The sequence below is a fragment of the Eufriesea mexicana genome, unplaced genomic scaffold, assembly GCF_001483705.2.
Source record: "Eufriesea mexicana isolate 0111107269 unplaced genomic scaffold, ASM148370v2 scaffold6248, whole genome shotgun sequence".
Lineage (NCBI taxonomy): Eukaryota > Metazoa > Arthropoda > Insecta > Hymenoptera > Apidae > Eufriesea > Eufriesea mexicana.
Window position 1 is genome coordinate 137,888 of NW_016914133.1, and position 20,156 is coordinate 158,043.

The 20,156-nt window shown below is 27.3% G+C and overlaps 1 protein-coding gene across 7 annotated transcripts in view; it reads left to right on the forward strand.

Annotated features, from left to right (window-relative positions):
• LOC108552350 (uncharacterized) overlaps positions 1 to 20,156 on the forward strand; it is a 199,079-nt gene that overhangs the window by 124,279 nt on the left and 54,644 nt on the right. For all 7 annotated transcript variants that reach the window (XR_001890547.1, XM_017906851.1, XM_017906854.1 and 4 more), the window contains 2 exons: positions 542 to 639; positions 10,635 to 10,844. Coding sequence is in view for 6 of the 7 variants with exons in the window: in XM_017906851.1 (XP_017762340.1) it covers positions 542 to 639; positions 10,635 to 10,844 (308 nt within the window). In the remaining variant the exon portion in view is untranslated. The remainder of the gene's footprint in view (positions 1 to 541; positions 640 to 10,634; positions 10,845 to 20,156) is intronic.

A 20,156-nucleotide genomic window follows, 5' to 3' on the forward strand; every position in this document is an offset into this window, starting at 1 on the left:
ATATATTTGTCATTTTGCACCCTTTAATGACCTTGAAACATTACACGTTTCGTACTATCTTGTAATGATATAATATAAATAAATATAATTTTGAATCTTACGATAGGAGCCATGTTTCAACTATCAAAAAAGTCAAAAGACGTGTCTCCTATTGGACTAGTATATCTCTATTAATTAACCCATATAACTGTTTTTATTAACCACTGTCTAATTCTTAATTTATACATTATTTTATATTAATTATATTGATATATATATTTCTTTCATAAATTAATTATTAATTATGAAATTTCTAATTGTAAGATCCAATGAGCTATATTAAGTATCTATTGTAGAAGAACTTCGTGTGCCTTGTAACTTGCAATTTTAACACCCTTGTAATAATTTGATATATTAGTATAACACGAATAACATATATTCAAAATGGAGAATTCACGCTGAAGATTTATGATAAAATGAAATACAAAATATAATAAAATTTCTGATATGTTCAATAGCAATATTTTATACTTGTAAATATATGTGTGCCTATATGTTTTAGAACCACCACGAACATCCCCTCAACAGGATGCAGCGGTAACAGGCGGTCCTCTTCCACCTCCTCCACCTTCTTCACAACAACCACAACCTTATCTGCAAGTAAGACAAACTATATTTTTGTTATTATTAATGAAGATTCAACGAAAACTTTTTTAAGTATTTAATACTGTCGTTTGATTATTATTATTGTTTAAAATTTTTCAAATTTTTTGACTGCATATACTTTGATTTTATAGAAGTATATTTAATACCCAAAGATATTGAATTTTTAAATATTAAATTTTTTAAGGATATTAAATTTGAATGTCTCTCGTTAATTTATTTTATTGTTTTGAAATAAAAATATTTATACAAGCTATTGACATTAATATATAAAAAATGCCTTTAAATATGTATTTTAAATTTTTGTAAAGAAAACTACTAAAATTAAAAATGTTTTACAATAAATTACTTTGTTAAGTATGCAAGAACTTATATTAAGAATATAAAAATTGCAATTATAATGCTAAACAGTTTTTTCACATAAACTAAAAATAATTTAAAAAATGAGGTATATTCTTCGTATTACTATCGTTAATCCTATATTTTCTGACTATATCGACTATATTATTCAGCAATTAATTAAAAGTAATTAATCTAAATTTCTAAAATTTGATTTATCTATTCCCCTAGAAAGAAAATGAACAGTATAATTTAGTAATGATTTCAAATTAAATTTATATGGTATAATTTAACAATATAATTTAGTAATAATTTAATAAATCTAATTTAATTTAATTTAAGCTAATTTAATTATTTTTCCTAATTTAATCTAATTTACACTAATTTAAACTAATTTAGTTTTCTTCTATTTTCATTTACTTTCATAATACATCTGAGTTTTACTTATTAATACAATATTAATATAATATCACGTGAACAGTAATTAACAGCAGTTAAAACAAATTGCATTATGAGTTATTGAAAAGTAAAAGTATTTGATTTGGTTATTTAAGCGAATAAAATTTTATCGAAAAATATCGAAATATCTAAAACGTAGAAGGCACGGTATCCATTTCGAAATGTTTTTGCGATACGTATAGACAGAGGAAACGTTTGTCGAAACTACCACGATGAAAGCATCGATACAGTTATTGGATAACGTGCAGTTCAGAACGAATGGCATAGCCAGCTTTATTCGCGTGTAAAATAACATAGAACAGATGCTTGGCCTATACCTATAATATCTCTTCATAGTTCACTTCATTTCTTCATATATGTATAGATATATTTAAATTTTAGTAACACGTTTAGAAATTCATACAAAATCGAATTACAGGTAGCCCTCTTACAACACGGCATCCTATAACACGGTTTCATTATAACACGATTCATAAATTGTGGGAACCCTCCTACAACACGGCATCCTATAACACGGTTTCACTATAACACGATTTATAAATTGTGGAGACCCTCTTACAACACGGTTTCACTATAACACGATTCATAAATTGTGGAAACCCTCCTATAACACGATTTCACTATAACACGATTCATAAATTGTGGGAATCCTCCTACAACACGGCATCCTATAACACCGTTTCACTATAACACGATTCATAAATTGTGAAAACCCTCTTATAACACGGTTTCACTATAACACGATTCATAAATTGTGGGAACCCTCTTACAACACGGCATCCTATAACACGGTTTCACTATAACACGATTCATAAATTGTGGGAACCCTCCTACAGCACGGCATCCTATAACACGGTTTCTCTCTAACATGATAAGAAAATTGCAAAAACCTTTGTACAACACTGTACCTCTACACGAGCAGTGACGATGGAGAAATTTATTAAATTAAAGTTGCGTTAAATTAAAATAATATTTTTGTTTTTTTTTTTTGTTTTGTGTTGTACCTAAAATAAAACAATAACGAAGATCTTAATTTGTAAACTATTTCTACTTTCTTTCTAGCAAACAATTATTTTCTCTGAATGATATGAAATTTAAGAAAAATGTGATTATTAAAAAAAATAAGTTGTGTTGAAAGTTGACAAAAGTTATAGTGAAAGAGGAACACAATAACATGATACTTTGCAAAAGGAACTTACCTTTTTAGATGCAAGTTTATTAATCAAATTTCTAACAATCTGAACTAGGAAATTAATTATCTGCAGCTATTGATTAAAACAAGCAAATGCAACTGGGGTCTGTTAGAGGCAATTTTGTCTGAAGTCGCTTCATTATGAATAGTGGTCTCGTGATGGAACAATGTATGAACATAAAACTTCGCAAGTTCTACAGAAACATCAAGACAGATCAGAAATGGGCCACTGTGGAACAATAAACACGAAACACGTATAAACTTATTACAAATTTCACTAACGTCTGTATACTCTAGGAAATTAATACTATGAAGACAGAAAGGTGAAATGCACTCTAGAATATAGCAGATTTATTTAAAGGTCAACTAATTATTAAAGGAATGCATAAAAATTGATAAAATTTAAAGAAGACATTATAATTTATTTTAAAAATGTGTTTTAATATATTCTTTCTCTAAAGAATCAAGGTACCTAATTTTATTGTTTAATAGAATGTGTGTTTTAACTTTAGGATCCCCAAGAATACTAAATTATTTTGGGATATTTTATTAAAATAAAAATTAAAGAAGACATTATAATTTATTTTAAAAATGTGTTTTAATAAATTCTTTCTCTAAAGAATCAAGGTACCTAATTTTATTGTTTAATAGAATGTGTGTTTTAACTTTAGGATCCTCAAGAATACTAAATTATTTTGGGATATTTTATTAAAATAAATCACGTTTCATTAATCATACATGAATGACTATAGTTTAATGAATTTTATCATTTTATTATCTTCTACTATTTTCAAAAAATAAAAGACCTTGTGTCATTTTATAAATGACTTTGCATTATGCATATATATCAGTTACTATGTTAGTAATTAATTGTAACAATAGTAACAATGATAATTGTTATATACATATCGAGTACTATATATCAGTTGTTATACATACATATTAATTAAAGTAATTTCAATACTGCAATTCCTTTGTAATATTTAAATTACAGCATCTTCTAAATTAATGGCTCTTTGACGTAAATAGGTTAGTACTTTTTTAAAGGAAATAATGAGCTGCATCGACTAGTGCATTAAAAATATACATAATTCCATTTAAAGAAACTTAACTGACCTTTGCCTAACCTTAATGCCATCACTTAGCAACATCCTTCCGATGTCTTAGAATGTATCCCTTGATCTTCTATAATGGTCTTAAAAATATCCCATTATATTCCTATAATTATTTAAAAATATTGTATAAAATTATAGTGAAATAGCAAAATATTTTATATATGTATTATATGTGTACATTTATTGTTATAAATATTTAATATACAGTAATAATAGTGAAATAATAATACATTAAAATTGAACACCCTATATTATATTTATTAACATTATTATACTAAAACTGTAAATATATAAATATGTTCAAATATAAATTATATTAAGGACATGATACATAATCTGGTCCAAAAATCTGAAAAAATCATTTTTAAGATCAGATACAAGTTGTTTATAACCAAATTGATATAAAATTATAATAAATTGGTAATTAAAATAAAATTGGAAAGTATTATTTATTATAAACTTATCAATATGATTTTTCTTATTATATCATATATTCTTAGCACTGAAATAGGAAGCAAGAAATATATAATAATAAATAAGAAATAAATAAATAAAGAGGTTAATAATAAAACCTTACCCTTCGTATTTATTAAACTCTTCTATTCAAAAATCAATATCTCTATAAATTGTGTAAACGATGTAACTTTAAGATGACGTATAACATCTTGATATAAACTAATTTTCCACGTAAATAAACAAAATGCTCCTTTACCTCTTCTGCAACATTCAGTTAATTTCAGTCTTATATTATTAGCTGCATCGATTCACAAGAAAACCCTAAAGTTGGTTCTGTGTATGTTAATGAAATTTGAAGAAATGAATGTTACAGTATATTTTTTATATTCAATTAAAATTGATGTTACAAAGGTCTTAATTTTTAAATATTAACTAATTTATTTGAAATAAAAAGAAAATAAAACACAGAAAATGTATTGTTGAAAGTCTGAAATCCAGTATTTCCTTACCAAAAATAAATTGGAACTTATTTTAAAAATTTTTAAGACTCGAATCTAAAATACCGTCAAATTTAAAATATCTCGATATTTGCAAAATTCGAAATGCTGAGTTTATTACGCAAAGAAAGTATTTTATTTTAAGAATTAAAAGATATAGAAATAAAGGATATAGAAACCAAATTTTTATTCAAAACTAATTGACTTCGAACCCTTTTTGCGTTAATGGCACTGTTAATGGCAGCATGTAATTTTTTTTATCTGTTAATTTATCTATTAATTTCATGTATTTCCTTAGAAAAAATTTCAGATAAAAAATTTCAAATTAAATTTTCTAAAAAGAGGTACAAAGTTTTGAATTCTCAAAATTCGAAATTTTCTTATTTTGTAAGAAATTTCGATGTTTTGATTTTTCGAGAAAATCATATTTGATTATAATAAGTAAACACATAGTGCTTATTGATAAAAATTAAAAATATAGATTCCGTTTTCTTTATTCAAAACTATTGCAAATCATGCAAATAAACCATTATTTGCAATCATATTAATAATATAATACATAATTTTTTTCGCATTAAATGTGTATGTAAGTGTAATAACGACATTTTCTCTGTTTATTTTAATACATTTTATTACGTTTGTTTTTATTAAGCTGTAAATTTTACTATATTTTATTAGCAAAATTATCATTGTCAATTTGACGAAAAAGAGACGCTTGCACAGTCTTTTATTTCTTTTGTTACATGTTGTAAATGATACTGAACCGAAGACCCGAATAAATCGAATATGGAGTGTCTAAAAGCCTTTTAATCACTTATCGCACTTGTGGTATAGGTTAGGTGGCTGAAGTGACAACGTGATGAATTCAATGAAAATCGCTATAATTTTCAACCTTTCGCACCCCATAATCGCAATTAATGAACTTTTTTTACAAGATTAATGATACTATATCAGTATCAATTAATTTAATTAATTAAAATTAAATGTATCAATAATCGAATTCAATTCGTAATATAACCATGAAAAGGGATAATTCTTTATAAAAATAAATAAACAAAATGGACGAAGAAATTTCATTTTCAAGAATATCACTTTCCAAAATTTCATATCTACATTAAAGTATACCAATTCTTACATTTGCTATATCTAATAAGTGAAATATACATTTATTTTAAATTGACATTTTTAAAAGGAATATGATATATGTAGTTAAGTGGAAATTGAAAGATCAGTAAAATTATAAAGTAATTCAACATGATATATGATGTATACAATATTAATAGTACATTTATCATACATATGAGTCATGGTGGCGCTAGTGTGCCGAATGAAAAATCGTCTTAAAACTGTCAGAAGTGACAAAATATAAATCAATATAATATTGAAACTTCTCATTTTTAATTAGTAATGCTTTTGTATATATTTATGATCCATCAATGGTGGATATTTGTAATAAATTCTAAATTTTGTACTATATAATATTAAATAACCTATATTAAATAATTCTAAATTTAGAAACATGCACTACTGATAACTGTAAATTGTAAATACTGTACATATCGTTTAATTATTTTCCAATTTTACTGATATAATTTTGAGATTTCTCTTATCACGGGCATCAATATTAACGGGTGTCCCAAAATTCACTCAAGAAGTAATTTTGATAGAAAACACAGGATTTTAATTAAAGATTGTAAATATCTTTCAACAATGAAAACACGTTGTTTTTTTCATGTAGCACTCTATTTTTAATAGCCCTGAACTATCAGCTATCTTTTTCTGTCTTTTTCTTCTCGTTGGCAACACTTTACCGTATAAATGGCGCAAAATTCAAATCTTGCGTGAATTTTGGGACGCCCTATACATTGTTAAATTACATTATTATTAATTTCGTATAATATATAAAATTATTAAATTAGTATTCTCACTTACTACCTTCTCTCATTCGCTCCAAAATAGATACTAGCGCCCCATTTTTAATAATCCTGAACTATCTTCTGTCATGGTAACTTTTTTCTTTCGTTGGCAACACTTTACTGCACAAATGGCGCAAAATTCAAATCTAACGTGAATTTTGAAACACCCTATATTTCACCTATATATCACTCCTATGAACATTTGAATATTTTCCTGCATGACTATATTATGGTCATACTTACACAAATATATATGTATTACTCGTAACACAAACATGAATCACGTCAACCATATTCTTTAACAATTAGGAGAAACATATAACCACTGGGAAAACACGTTTAGAACACTTGTTTGTAGTGAGGTTAGGATAGGACAATCTTCGTTGGGAGCAGTCACTTAACGGACCACAACATTATATATTTTTAGGAAGACTTCGATTGGCTGAAATACGATATTGCTCGTGAAATCCAAGACAACACTTTTCAGTCACGCCAGTTCCAACGACAATCGACATCTATGTACACTCTCACAGAATTTAGACTAAACATGTACTGATTTATTTTCTAAATTTCTTTGTTCTCTTTTTTTGAACTCAGATATCGGATAATTGATAAAAATAAGACGAAGAATTTTGCGATTTGATTGGACCGTCTTATGCCCCGATCATAAAATATATAGGTTACCCTCGTATAATATAGTACTTATAAAACGCTATTTTGATATAACATGATTCATAAATTGTACTGAGTTCTTACATAACACGAAGCACATATATGTGCTTACATGGATACATATAAATTGTCAATTGATATATGTAGGTACCTGAAATAAGTAAATATCATTCTTTAACATAACCTTACTTTCTTGGAACATAACCTTACTTTTTATTTGTACGTAATTTGAGTCTCGTGTAATAACATTTTTGTTACGTGATATTTTACTGAAATCTATCTTCTCATGTTCGTCATGGAAGAAGAATTTTATAGATATAATCACTTTCTAAGAGTTATCCATATAATGGGTGTCCCAAATTCACGCAAGAAATAATTTCGTGAGAAAAATACACGTTTTTAATTAAAAATTGTAAATATTGCTCAACAATGAAGACACATTGTTCTTTCGTATAAGACTCCATTTTTAATAACCCTGTGCTATCAATTGTCTTGCTGTCTTTTTTTAGTTGGCTACACTTCACCACACAAATGGCACAAAATTCAAATCTCACGAGAATCTTAGGGTGTTAGTGGTGGATGAAATTTAATAACAATAAGAACAATTATTTATTTAATTAGAAAGATTATTAAACACAAGCATTCCGTTGAAATATAATTAATTTATCACAATTACATGCTCACTCGTCTTCTCACTATTAAAACTCAATTCAACTGACGTATGGCAAATCACTCTCCTTTTTTTTTTTTTTTTTCACACATTACATTACATACACAATTCACACGCACCTCAATGATTACACGCCTACTCATTTATCATAATAACCTGAATTCATTAGATATTTCCAACCCATGCATACTCGTTCCATTCATCCCAATCCATATATATTTAAAAATCTATGTAACCATTACCTCATGGGGCACCCTATACAACGTGAGATCATATCAAAACACACGAATTCAACGAACGATAACGATAAGTGAAACAATTTCTCTTCACACTCTTCTCATACTGTTTAATTCATCATGAGCTCAAACTGAATTTTAATGACTGTAAATAAACATTTTTATTTATTATATAAATAAATAATAAATTAATATAAATTATAATAAGATATAAAATAAATAATATGTAAATAAATAATAAATTAATATCAATTATAATAATATATAAAATAAATAATATATAAACGAATAATAAATAATAAAGAAATAAATATAAATTTTAAATGATAAAAGAATCAAAACTTTTAAAGGCACAAATCAATACAGGTCAGAAATTTAGAATAAACTGAATTATAATACATCTCGAATCACCAGATAGTTCACGAATTTAGAACATTCCAATATTTAATAAGAACACGGAATTAGATAGAATGTTTGGTCAGAGAATGGCTGTGTTGGGGATAAGGGTCCAATTGGCTATGTCCCAAGGGTTATATCCTCACCTTTGTTAATACCATCATAAAAAATAGGGTACGCGTATTTTCCTTATTGGTCGATATGTCAACATATATCAAGGTGAGCTTGTGTACGATGATTTAGGAACAGGGAATGAAGCAGTGCAATCAAATTACTTCTTTTCCCTTGTATGTCCCCCTGTGAGTCACCTAAGCAATCTATTGTTTTAACTGTTGATGCTAGATGCAACGTAAATAAAATATTCAAAAGCGATGAAAATATAACGTTTATTACCTGAAAAAGAGTTTTAACTAAACGTAATTTTCAGTGACAATGGTTTTCCAGTGTTTCTGAAAAATTTGTTTAAATTTTGTAAGAAAGAAAAAGGACGTAAATAAAAAAGTTTAAGAAGCTCTGTGTTACACTAAGATTTTGCGATAATCTTAACTTTTATTTGTAAAAAGAATTTAATTAAAACTTTTAATTAGTACATTTTGGTACTACATTAACAGAATGAAGAAATTTGTCAAGAAATTTAAAAAGTACATTCTGTAAAATGAAATTTACATAATTTACTTATATTATAAATAAATTAGTATAAATATACAATAAATATTTGTGTCATACATTTTGTGAACATATAGATATTTATAATACAATATTTCTAAGAATTTGTCAGTACACATGGATGATACATATTCTAAGAATTAAAGATATATATTTTTAATGTAAATAAATAAAATTGAACTATTTTCGTACTGTAATCTTAAAAAGCACAGAAAGCTATTAAATATTCGTTGCAAAAATTTTGTCACACCCACTGTAGTTTTAAATCGATATATTAACAAATAAACAGAAAAACAGTTGAATATACGGAGTATTCACGAAATCGTGGTACAATCGGCACAAAAGTAATTCCTCGACTAAAATTGAGTCGAAAATGAAGAATGAAATTTTTTCGTACAGGGCTTCGTTTTCGAGAAAATCGAATTTAAATATTTAAAGATTGGGAGCGCGTGCACTTAAGTACAGTCTGATCCTCTTACACGCATTATTGTCTGCACTTGTAAACGATATCGGTCAGAATACGATATAACTTAAACGGATATTAAACCGTAAGTAACGATACTTAATTTATTTTAATAATTTACAGATGTCACAAACGTCTTTTTTGGTATCAGAGTTGAATTCTTGCTCGACAAATTAACGAAACTTGAATTGGGCCTATTTCTCTCGAATTTTCGAAAACGAAGCTCCGTATGAACAAATTTTATTCTACATTTTCGACTCACAATTAGTTTTATACGAGATATTACCTCCTTATCGACTGTACCATAACTTTACGAACACCTTGTATATACAGAGTGTCCCAGCAACGGTAGTACAACTGGTCGATTCTACACGAAAAAACGAATCGAAAATAAGGAATAAAATTTTTTCATTCGAAGCTTCGTTATCGAGAAAATCGACTTCGAATATTCACTGAGTGCACTGGCATACTGATGGCTACCCACCCAAGCCGAAGCTAAGTGCACGCGTACTCTGTGAATATTCAAAGTCGATTTTCTCGAAAACGAAGCTTCGAATGAAAAAATTTTATTCTTTATTTTCGATTTAATTTTTCACGTAGAATCACCCCCCTCCCCCTTTGCAATTCTACTACCATTAGCAGAGACACCCTATATATACATACGCGGTACCATCACCCCAAATTGTAGAAAAATAATTTAAATGAAATGATCAAAAGAAAAATAATTTACAGTACCACCCGGGGTAGTCAACACACCCACAAAATTTCAGAAATATGAAAACTCTTGATTTACCTAACACCCGTTAATTTCTTGTAGGTAATATAAGCCATGGTAAAATACGGAGTAATTAGAAATAAGTGTTTCCATTTGCTACACGATCAGCTGCACGAGACTAACAGAAGATTAAATTACAGGTTCGTGGCGTAGAGGTTGGCATAGTGGTGTTGGTGCTGATCTTCTGGGCAGGCGCAATAGCACTTTTCTTCAATCGTTGGGGAAAGATCCGCATGTTGCTACCATACCAGCCCGATTACAAGGAGCAATTGAAAGTTCCTGGGACTGGAGTATGCGCAGCGGCAAACGCTGCATACACGCAACATCCTACTCAGCATACTTGCTCTCAGGTAACGCATAATTACGCACCACTCATTCGCTACTTCAATCTCTCACTAGTTAGATGCAAAGGAATCTCATTGGTAGTTGATACCACATGCGATTCCACCTATACCAAATAGTTGAGCTTACTTTTCCAGGAGAACAACGACGATTTTTTTTTTTTTTTTTTTTGGTAATTTTGGAGATAATTTGGAAGATGATTTTGAAGTGTTTTTGAAGGTAGTATATACATATCTGTAGCTTGAATCGATATCTGCATTCAAATTCATTTCGATAAACCGAGTAGTCCATCTTGGTAAGAATATTCTTAGACGTAGAGCAGTGGCGCCAAATTTAAATTTTCTTCGGTAATTTTGAACATAATTTCGAAGATGGTTTTGAAGTGTTTTTAAAGGTAGTATATACATATCTGTAGCTCGAATCGATATCTGCATTCAAATTCATTTTGATAAACCGAGTAGTCCATCTTGGTAAGAATATTCTTAGACGTAGAGCAGTGGCGCCAAATTTAAATTTTCTTCGGTAATTTTGAACATAATTTCGAAGATGGTTTTGAAGTATTTTTAAAGGTAGTATATGCATATCTGTAGCTTGAATCGATATCTGCATTCAAATTCATTTCATAAACCGAGTAGTCCATCTTGGTAAGAATATTCTTAGACATAGAGCAGTGGCGCCAAATTTAAATTCACTCGTAGCTAACTTTTGGAATTATTGCTTTGGAATTAGAGTAGTTAGAAAGAGTCACATAAATATATATGTATAATTATCTATTTTAATTCAGTTTACTAATGTATTGGAAATTTACAAATAATTTGCACATTTATTTTCGTCGATGTGATAATTAGTATAAAATATTAAGTGTATAGATTTTCTAGACAAGCTGAAGGTTGAGGATATCAGCTATTATACAACATAATCGTGTATGTAAGATTGTCGACACAAAGCATAAACCATAACGTCGTTAATATAAGACAAGTACGATATTAATTGTTAACGATATTAATTATGAAAATTTGGGATAAACCAAAATTCATACCGAAATTTCGGACCGATCTTCCGCTATAGAGATGGATGAACGCTGTTATAAATTTATCCGTTTCCGATAATTGATATTTCACAGAGGAAGTGCTTTGAATTACACATTTAACACACCATTGATTTCATTTGATCAATTAATCTTTGACATCATTTTCTGTGAAAATTGTATGAATACTGTTTATATCTAATTAATTTTTAAATCACTTTAAAAACAGTATAATATATTTCGAAGACACTATTTTCTTCTCTTTTTTATAAAAATATTATTCCCATAGTGGTATCTATTCTTTTAATTAACTTCTGAGAAATATTATATTAAATGAAATGTAGGTACAAAATTAAAACTGCATTTTATAAAGTAAATGAGATAAATCATTAATACTCAATTGATTAAGTAATTTTTAAAAAACGATATAATACCAAAAAGTTAATTTTTATAATAGATTCAACGAATTTTAACAATAAACACGGTATTGGAATAATAAATAAAACTGTGAATGACAAAAGTATTCGGTCATATATTCATAAAAATGAAATAAAATTACATATATTTTCTAGCATACTTATTTCCTGGGATCAATAACTGGTTATATTCTTCTTACTATAAATTCCAAAATCTTTTTTAAATTTTCTTTAAACAAATACTCAATTATTTCCAATGTATTATTAAAATAATTTCCATATATTCTTAAATCTTTCCACATTCAAGATTTCTTAGAAACAATACCAAAAGTTTTAAATAGAATTAGGTTTGTACTTTGGAATGGTCATTCCATTACAGAAACTCATTTCTAAGTTAGCTTCCTCTTAACAACCCAAGGCAATGATGGTTTAAATAATTATACCAAAATTTATAAATTATTTGACATACACTACAATATACACATGTACAAATACTTACTATAAAATTTAGATTTTTGTTCATAATATCTTTCATTACATTTAAGGTATTTAAAATGAAGGGTCACAAACTATTTCCCCAAAGACCAATAGTGCTATAATTTCATTCTTGCTATAGTTAATTAGCATAGGCTAGTCAATCTGTTAGTGTGCAACAAATTTGTATAAAATGATTAATTAAAGGAAAGAAGAATGATATTTTTTCAAATTAAAAATAGTATTAATTTTTTCTTATTTTTATAGTTTCCATCAAATTGAATAAAATTTATTTTTTCTTGATATTTATATTTATAGGATTATTTTCTTATTAGTTCCTAAAAAAAAGAAAATAACTTGTAATATTTTATTTGGGACACTATAATAACCAAAATAAAAATAGACAATTTAAAAATCCATTTTTGTAGCATATATTATCCATATATATTTTTTTTCTCTTAATTTATGTATCAGTCTCACAAATATAGATTTTTCATAAAATTTGCATTTGTTCTTAACCTTTTTTAACCATTTGATCAAATTCAGTGGTCGTCCGAAAGTAATCTATGTACACTCTTTTTTAGTATCTATTTTAGTATCTAGTCCTCCGTGTATTACTGTAGGAATTTCCTTTGGTATCAGATATCAAATCTTCGTCCTTTTTCCGGCAAATCCACCACATTCCCCTAGATTCAAATAACTAGGACTTACTTTCGTCACCGAAGAGAACGTTTGCCGAATCAGCTGCAGTCCAGTGGAGATGATCCTTAGGAAATTTGAATCAGACCATTCCATTCTTTTTAGAGACACCCGATTTCTCTGCGCAGTGACGCTCGAACAAATCGAATAATATCAAATGATCGTAAATTGTACGAACTCTAGTTCCTTGTTTGCAACAATTCTGCGTGAATATTATATAACTATAGTTTTCTTTCTTTAACACTATTCCATAAATTTGTGACTGATGAATAACAAATCTTTCTATTTTGATAAATTATTTTTCGATATCAATCATTATGATTAATTTTCAAAATATATTATAAGGTAATATACAATAATAAAAATATAAAATGATTTTCTAAAAATAGAATTATTATTATTTTAATTTCAGAATTCTTTTAGTTTTCGAAAACTTTTCAATTCTTATTTTTTAAACTGTCTATGATTTTTTCCAAAATTTCAAAATTTTTTACAGAATTTTTGGTTCGTGATATGTTTGGGAGGTTTAAGTAAATATTCAGTATGATGTTCAGGTTGTAATTTATGTTGTAATTGGAATAACCGAATACTTTTGTCCACTTAAATGCAAAGGAAGCTTATTTCATGTTTCATAACATGCAAGTACCGTGCGAGTTTCGTGAAAGTAAGCATTAAACTAATTGCGAGCATCACGCAAGGTATTCTCTTAAGGTCATCGTAACAACACACAGGAAGAAAAACATTTTTGTTCAGATACATATATTTTCCTAGTACTGTACAATTCTTTCTATGTCATATCATTTCTGCGATTGATTTATTTCATATTTTATTGATACGTTCGTATAAGGTAAATATTATATCATCGTAATTCAGAATCGATATAATCCAAATATCGCGTGATTAATGCATGAAACTTCCATTTATTGGCAAAAATTTTATAGGTATTTACATAATTCTGTTATTCGCAAAGTTTCTATTTCTTTTTCTATTATTGACAAAGTTCCTTCATAATTTTTATTTGTGCTTCTGTTATTAACCAAGCTATTTAAATACTTTTATCTGTTTCTCTATTATTGATATAATAATTTGAATACTTTCATTTCTTTTTCCTGCAAAATTGTTGTTTATTGTAAATAGAGGTAAATGATTAAATGAAGATAAACAATTTCATGCAAATAACTTCATATAAACATTCTTTATTTATTTTATTAAAATACTAATTATTCTAGAATTCAGTCATTTAAAAATAATTTCAATATTTAATAAATTATAAAAATAAATAAGATGTGAAATATGTATTGAAAAATTTCAATAACATTTGAAAGATAGATTTTGTATTTATATTTATAATGGAAAAATGTTTATACAATGTTAGAGAAACGTTTATAACAAAGAAATGTAACATCGAAATTCTTATTGTGTATATTACACAGTTTTAAAAAGGGATCACTTGTATACAGAAATTTTGCTTGCACGTGAAATATAAAATTTCAATTTTTATACTAATGGTATCTGGATTAATAATGGTATTTCAAATTATTGTTTTGTATTATTGCATCGTTATATATTCATCGATATTTAAAAGTGTATACTTGAACATCGATGTTAAAAATAATTGCTATAGTTACAAACATTTATTATTAAAATTTCCAATATTTATATTTTCCTTTTTTATATACTCACATATATTATACTTAAGATCTCTTGAGTCTATGCTTAATTTCGTGAGAGATGACGTTATTTCATGAATGCAATACGCTCGAAAAATTCTGCCTGACATCATTTCAATGCAGTCGGTAGACATACACACGGTGTCACGTACAGATATATTTGACATATACATATCGTCTTCCAAACAAACTTTGCCAGAGAGTTCTATGGGTAAAAATAAAACCAAAATTTCATGCAGCGTGAAGTCTATAAATGCTTTATCCAAAATTATCAGAAAAATTTTAAATAAAATACATAACATAAAAAAAATTGTTTTTTTAAAATAATAGCGTTTAGAATGTATCATAAATAAAGCAAATAACATAAAGATTATATTTATTTTGCATATTTTTCGTAAATAACAATATTCAGAATCAATTTTGAATAAAAAGTATAATATAGAAGAAATAAAATATTCTATTTGAAAAATGTCATTCAAAGTCTATTTTGAATGAAACATATAATATACAAGTAATAAAATATTCTATTTAAAAAATGTCATTCAGAGTCTATTTTGAATGAGAAATATGATTTAAGAAATAATAAAATACGAAACGTTTAGTATGCACGATTTGGAATTTATTTCCTGTTAGATCAATGCAATGCAGAAGTATTCGTTCACGGTAAAATTATTAATGAAAACCAATATCGCGTAGGAATAAATTAGAGAAACTCGCGATGACGTTTATTTAGCCCATCATAAATCGAATTAGTGCAGTAGCATCAAAGTTGTATCGTTTCACTTCGAAATGTCAACGCAGAAATTTATTAATAGAATTTATTACTTCCCATTTCATGCTGTGGTATTGTAATAATATTAAAGGATAGAAGGGTGAAGAGAGTGGAAAATATTCTATGAAAAGGAAGGAGTCGTTCCATTTGGAATCTGATAGTGGTGAGATTAACTGGGAATTTTCGAGGATCCCTCTGGTGGCGAATGTGGGAAGCTCGACATAATATGTTAATCTTTCAACGTTTTGATAAATCATTTATAGACTTCTCGTTACGTAATACTTTAATATTAGAGATTTAGCATTATTACAATTACCGGTATTTATATGTTTATATATTTATATAATAATATATAGTGTGCCCCATAACTCACGCAAGATTTGAATTTTGCGCCATTTGTGCGGTAAACTGTTGCCAACAAAAAAAGCAAACAGCATGACAACTGACAGTTCAAGGTTATTAAAAATGAAGCGTCACACGAAGAAACAACGCATTTTTATTAATGATTTTTATTTACAATTTTTAATTATAAACCTGTCTTTTTATCAAAATTCCTTTTTGCGTGAATTTTGTGACATCCGATATATCCAGTTCTCACATATTGTTATCTATGATTTTACACAATGCCAAACATTCATACGTATATACAATATTCACACAGATATAAATTGTCAGTCTAACATGTGATTTTTAATTATATTAATTTTCCCTAAAATATTACTTTTAAGACATAACCTCAATTCTGTTCTGTATTTTTCTTGAATCTAGTACTTCCACATCAAACGAGAATCACTTATGTATTATATAATATTTTTATTTATATATTGGAATACCTTAGGACGGATTAAAAGTATGAAAAGAATGTTCTTACAGAAGATGTTTGGTATAAAGGACGATATTGGATGACAAATTATTTTTTGATAAGTGTAAATTAGAAGAAATATCAAAGTCAAATTAATTTTTTTTTTTATTAGTTTGCATTTTTTTTATTTATCATAGATATAGTAATGTTTGCTGGGACAAATATGACATATCATATAATATTGTTTCATACAGTAAAACATGAATTAAATCCATATATCCGACCGTTACTGATGTCGTTCGATATAACTAGTCGCGTAGATGGCGCTAGTGATTTGCGTTCATTTGACTGCTACTCTCCACTCTACGACAAACATCTTTTGTAAAAACATTCTTTTCTCATTACTTTAACCTCCACTGTTGGTATACAAAAGAAATACTCTGTATATATGTATATAACGAGCCCTGTTTAACTAGAAACACTGAAATTTCTTGGAAATCAATGCAAATATGAAGAAATTCTTTTAACAAAAATTACTAGATTTGTTAAATGACATCTTTTGATATAACTAATTTTCTATTTTCACTAAATAGTGTGAAAGGTTTCAAGCTCAAGTTACTTTCTCTTTTAAAAAATCCTTGTTTTCTTCTTCATAATATGTTTTGTACATGTATAGTTTTGACACGAATAAAATCGAAATAAAATGAAACGTGGCACACCGTAGAACATCTCTGGCGAAGATTGCACGGGAAATTCCAGGACACCCTGTGTATCTATGAATTGTCGAGGGATCGTTATCGAACGAATATAAATTGCGTAGAAATTCCGATATCGGGATCTGTAACAGGCGAACGTTGACTCCGTGTGATTCATACATCAAATCTAGCACACGGATCAGGAAACGTTCGGATGTATCGGATATATCGATTTAATCAGATGCTACTGAAATTTAATTGGGCTGTGCACGTAATCGCGGTAACAGAAGAAACGAGAGCTGCCAGCAAAAGCTATATGTCAAAGAGACGTATCGGATCGAATATTGAACCAGGAGCTATATTTTCGTTTAAACGATGCCCACTTGTCTACGTCTAACTTCAATTTCAGAATACGGTCTCGTAAATTCACCGTATACCCATACGTATTGCTATTTATGGTCCATTGGCGTATATATAGTTTAAACAAAGACTGATTGATCGGTGTTCAAGGCTTCGAAATTCCTCTCACAGTGATAAATAAAATATTCGTTCGGATAATAGATATATTAAATTAAAAATCTGTTTAAGTTTTACAATTTACAAAAACTGTTTTTCTTTCTGTTACACGAAGTTGGAATTATTTTATCATTCTTAAATTCGATACGTATAGTAATATTTTATATATTGTTTACATAAATTATATGTAAATTGGATATTTCGTGGATTTACTTTGTTTATGTTTTATAATCGTATGTTTCTTATCTCACAGATAATGTTTTAATCGATTTTACGTTCCTTATTTTAGTTTTTTATTTTTTATTTATTTTTTTAGTTAGAAAGAAACGTAATTAATAGTCCTATATTAAATTTTCCTTATTAGAGATTTGAAATTCGCGCCAAACAAGCATCCAACTCGAGTGACGCATCTTGCAATTAGCTTCATAATGGCGAAGATAGAACAAGGAACGCGTATTTTGTTCACGAGTTAAATTTATTGTTAAACAGTCCTATTTGTGATAATACTATGATAAAATAAGTTCCATTATATTAATTTTGGAAATTTAGCAGATTATCATACGAAAAGTATTAAATACTAGAGTATAATTTAACAGCAGAATTATTTTCTTTTTAAATCAAAATTCGTTTCTTGATTCCAAAATATCTAGATAATATTGAATATTTAAAAAAAGAAGGTCAATTAATTGAAATCGAATATAAGCCAATTACATAGAAACTATAATGTGGACGTGAGATACTGTGAAAAAATATCGACTATCGATTATTTGATTGTCGTTATCGTTGTCGACATAGATTTTGGTAGTAGGCAGCACTTTCAGCTATCACGCTCAATAATCATTGGAATGCTAGCTTCTCTAAATGTAGGTCGCAAATTAATTGAAATTCAGATAGATGAGTGTTTCTAGATAAAAGGTAGATGATTTCAGCACCAAAATTATCATTTAAAAAAAAAATGTATAAAAAACAATTTCTAATGATTTTTAAACAATACCATTAACGCAAACTGTTGTAATATCAAACAATATTTACAGAAAAAATAATTAAGCATATAGAATCTATAGCAATTAGGAGTTATTTTCAAATGTTTTGTATTAATTAATTTTAGATGCTTGTGGTCGATTAAAATTTTTACAAATAATTTTTAAGTGTTATTTTTGCAAATAATATCTAGTTCATGCTTAAATAAATTAACAAATAGGTTCTTTTTGTTGTTTAAGGTTATTTGATTTTTTATATGAAATGCAGATGGTTATTTAATAATGAATTGAATGCATTATATGGCCCACTGAATCATTGCTCCACTTCATGAATTTTTCAATCGAATTTGTTTTATGTTATCTATATAGGATTCAGTAATATTGAAATCGATTACTATAACATACCTAACACAATCAGTGTTACATGCATAATTCTTGTTAACTACCATTATTAGTTGCAATAAAATTTAATTTAACAAACTTATAATATCAGTATAATAAAAAATATGTCAATTAAAAATATAATATTATTATAATAAAAAGTATGGTAGTTACAAATACAATAGTTAAATCAGTTAAACAGTAAATCAGTACATTAAAGAATATCATAGTTTAAAATGGAATATCACTAGAGTAAAAAATATTATAATTAAAAATATAATATTATTATAATAAAGTACATCGCAAAATACACAAAATTTTATTTGAAAATGAAACAAATGTAAGTGTCTTGTGTGATACAGTACAAAAAGATGGAATCATTAAGACATTAGTTCATTAGATAATATTAATTAGTAATTCACAAAATCCTATTTAATTCGATCCTGCGATTAATTAATAATTTACAAAACCAAATGGTACCACGTACAGCTATAGTTATTTATAATAATTGCGAAATATTATATTTAAAAAAACTGAAACTTAAATTTCACAAAATTCGAGAATTAAATTGTAGGTCGACAGAATACGTTTACAGTACGTGCATACAAACCTAAATTATGCACTTTTTCTTGTTCATTGTCAGGTGTCATTTACATAGCCACATTTATAATAAATTTAAGTCCTCGATCAATTTTAACTCGATTTATCTGAATTTCTAATCCGTTTCTCCGAATTCAGCTACAATTTAAAAAAAAAAAAAAAATCGAGTAATAAACAATCTCCTGAAATCATGAACTCGAATGCAATATTTATTTCATCAATAAACACTGTGCACTTTATTAATAATTCTTCACAAATACGAATATAAAAATTCATTACTTTGCAATG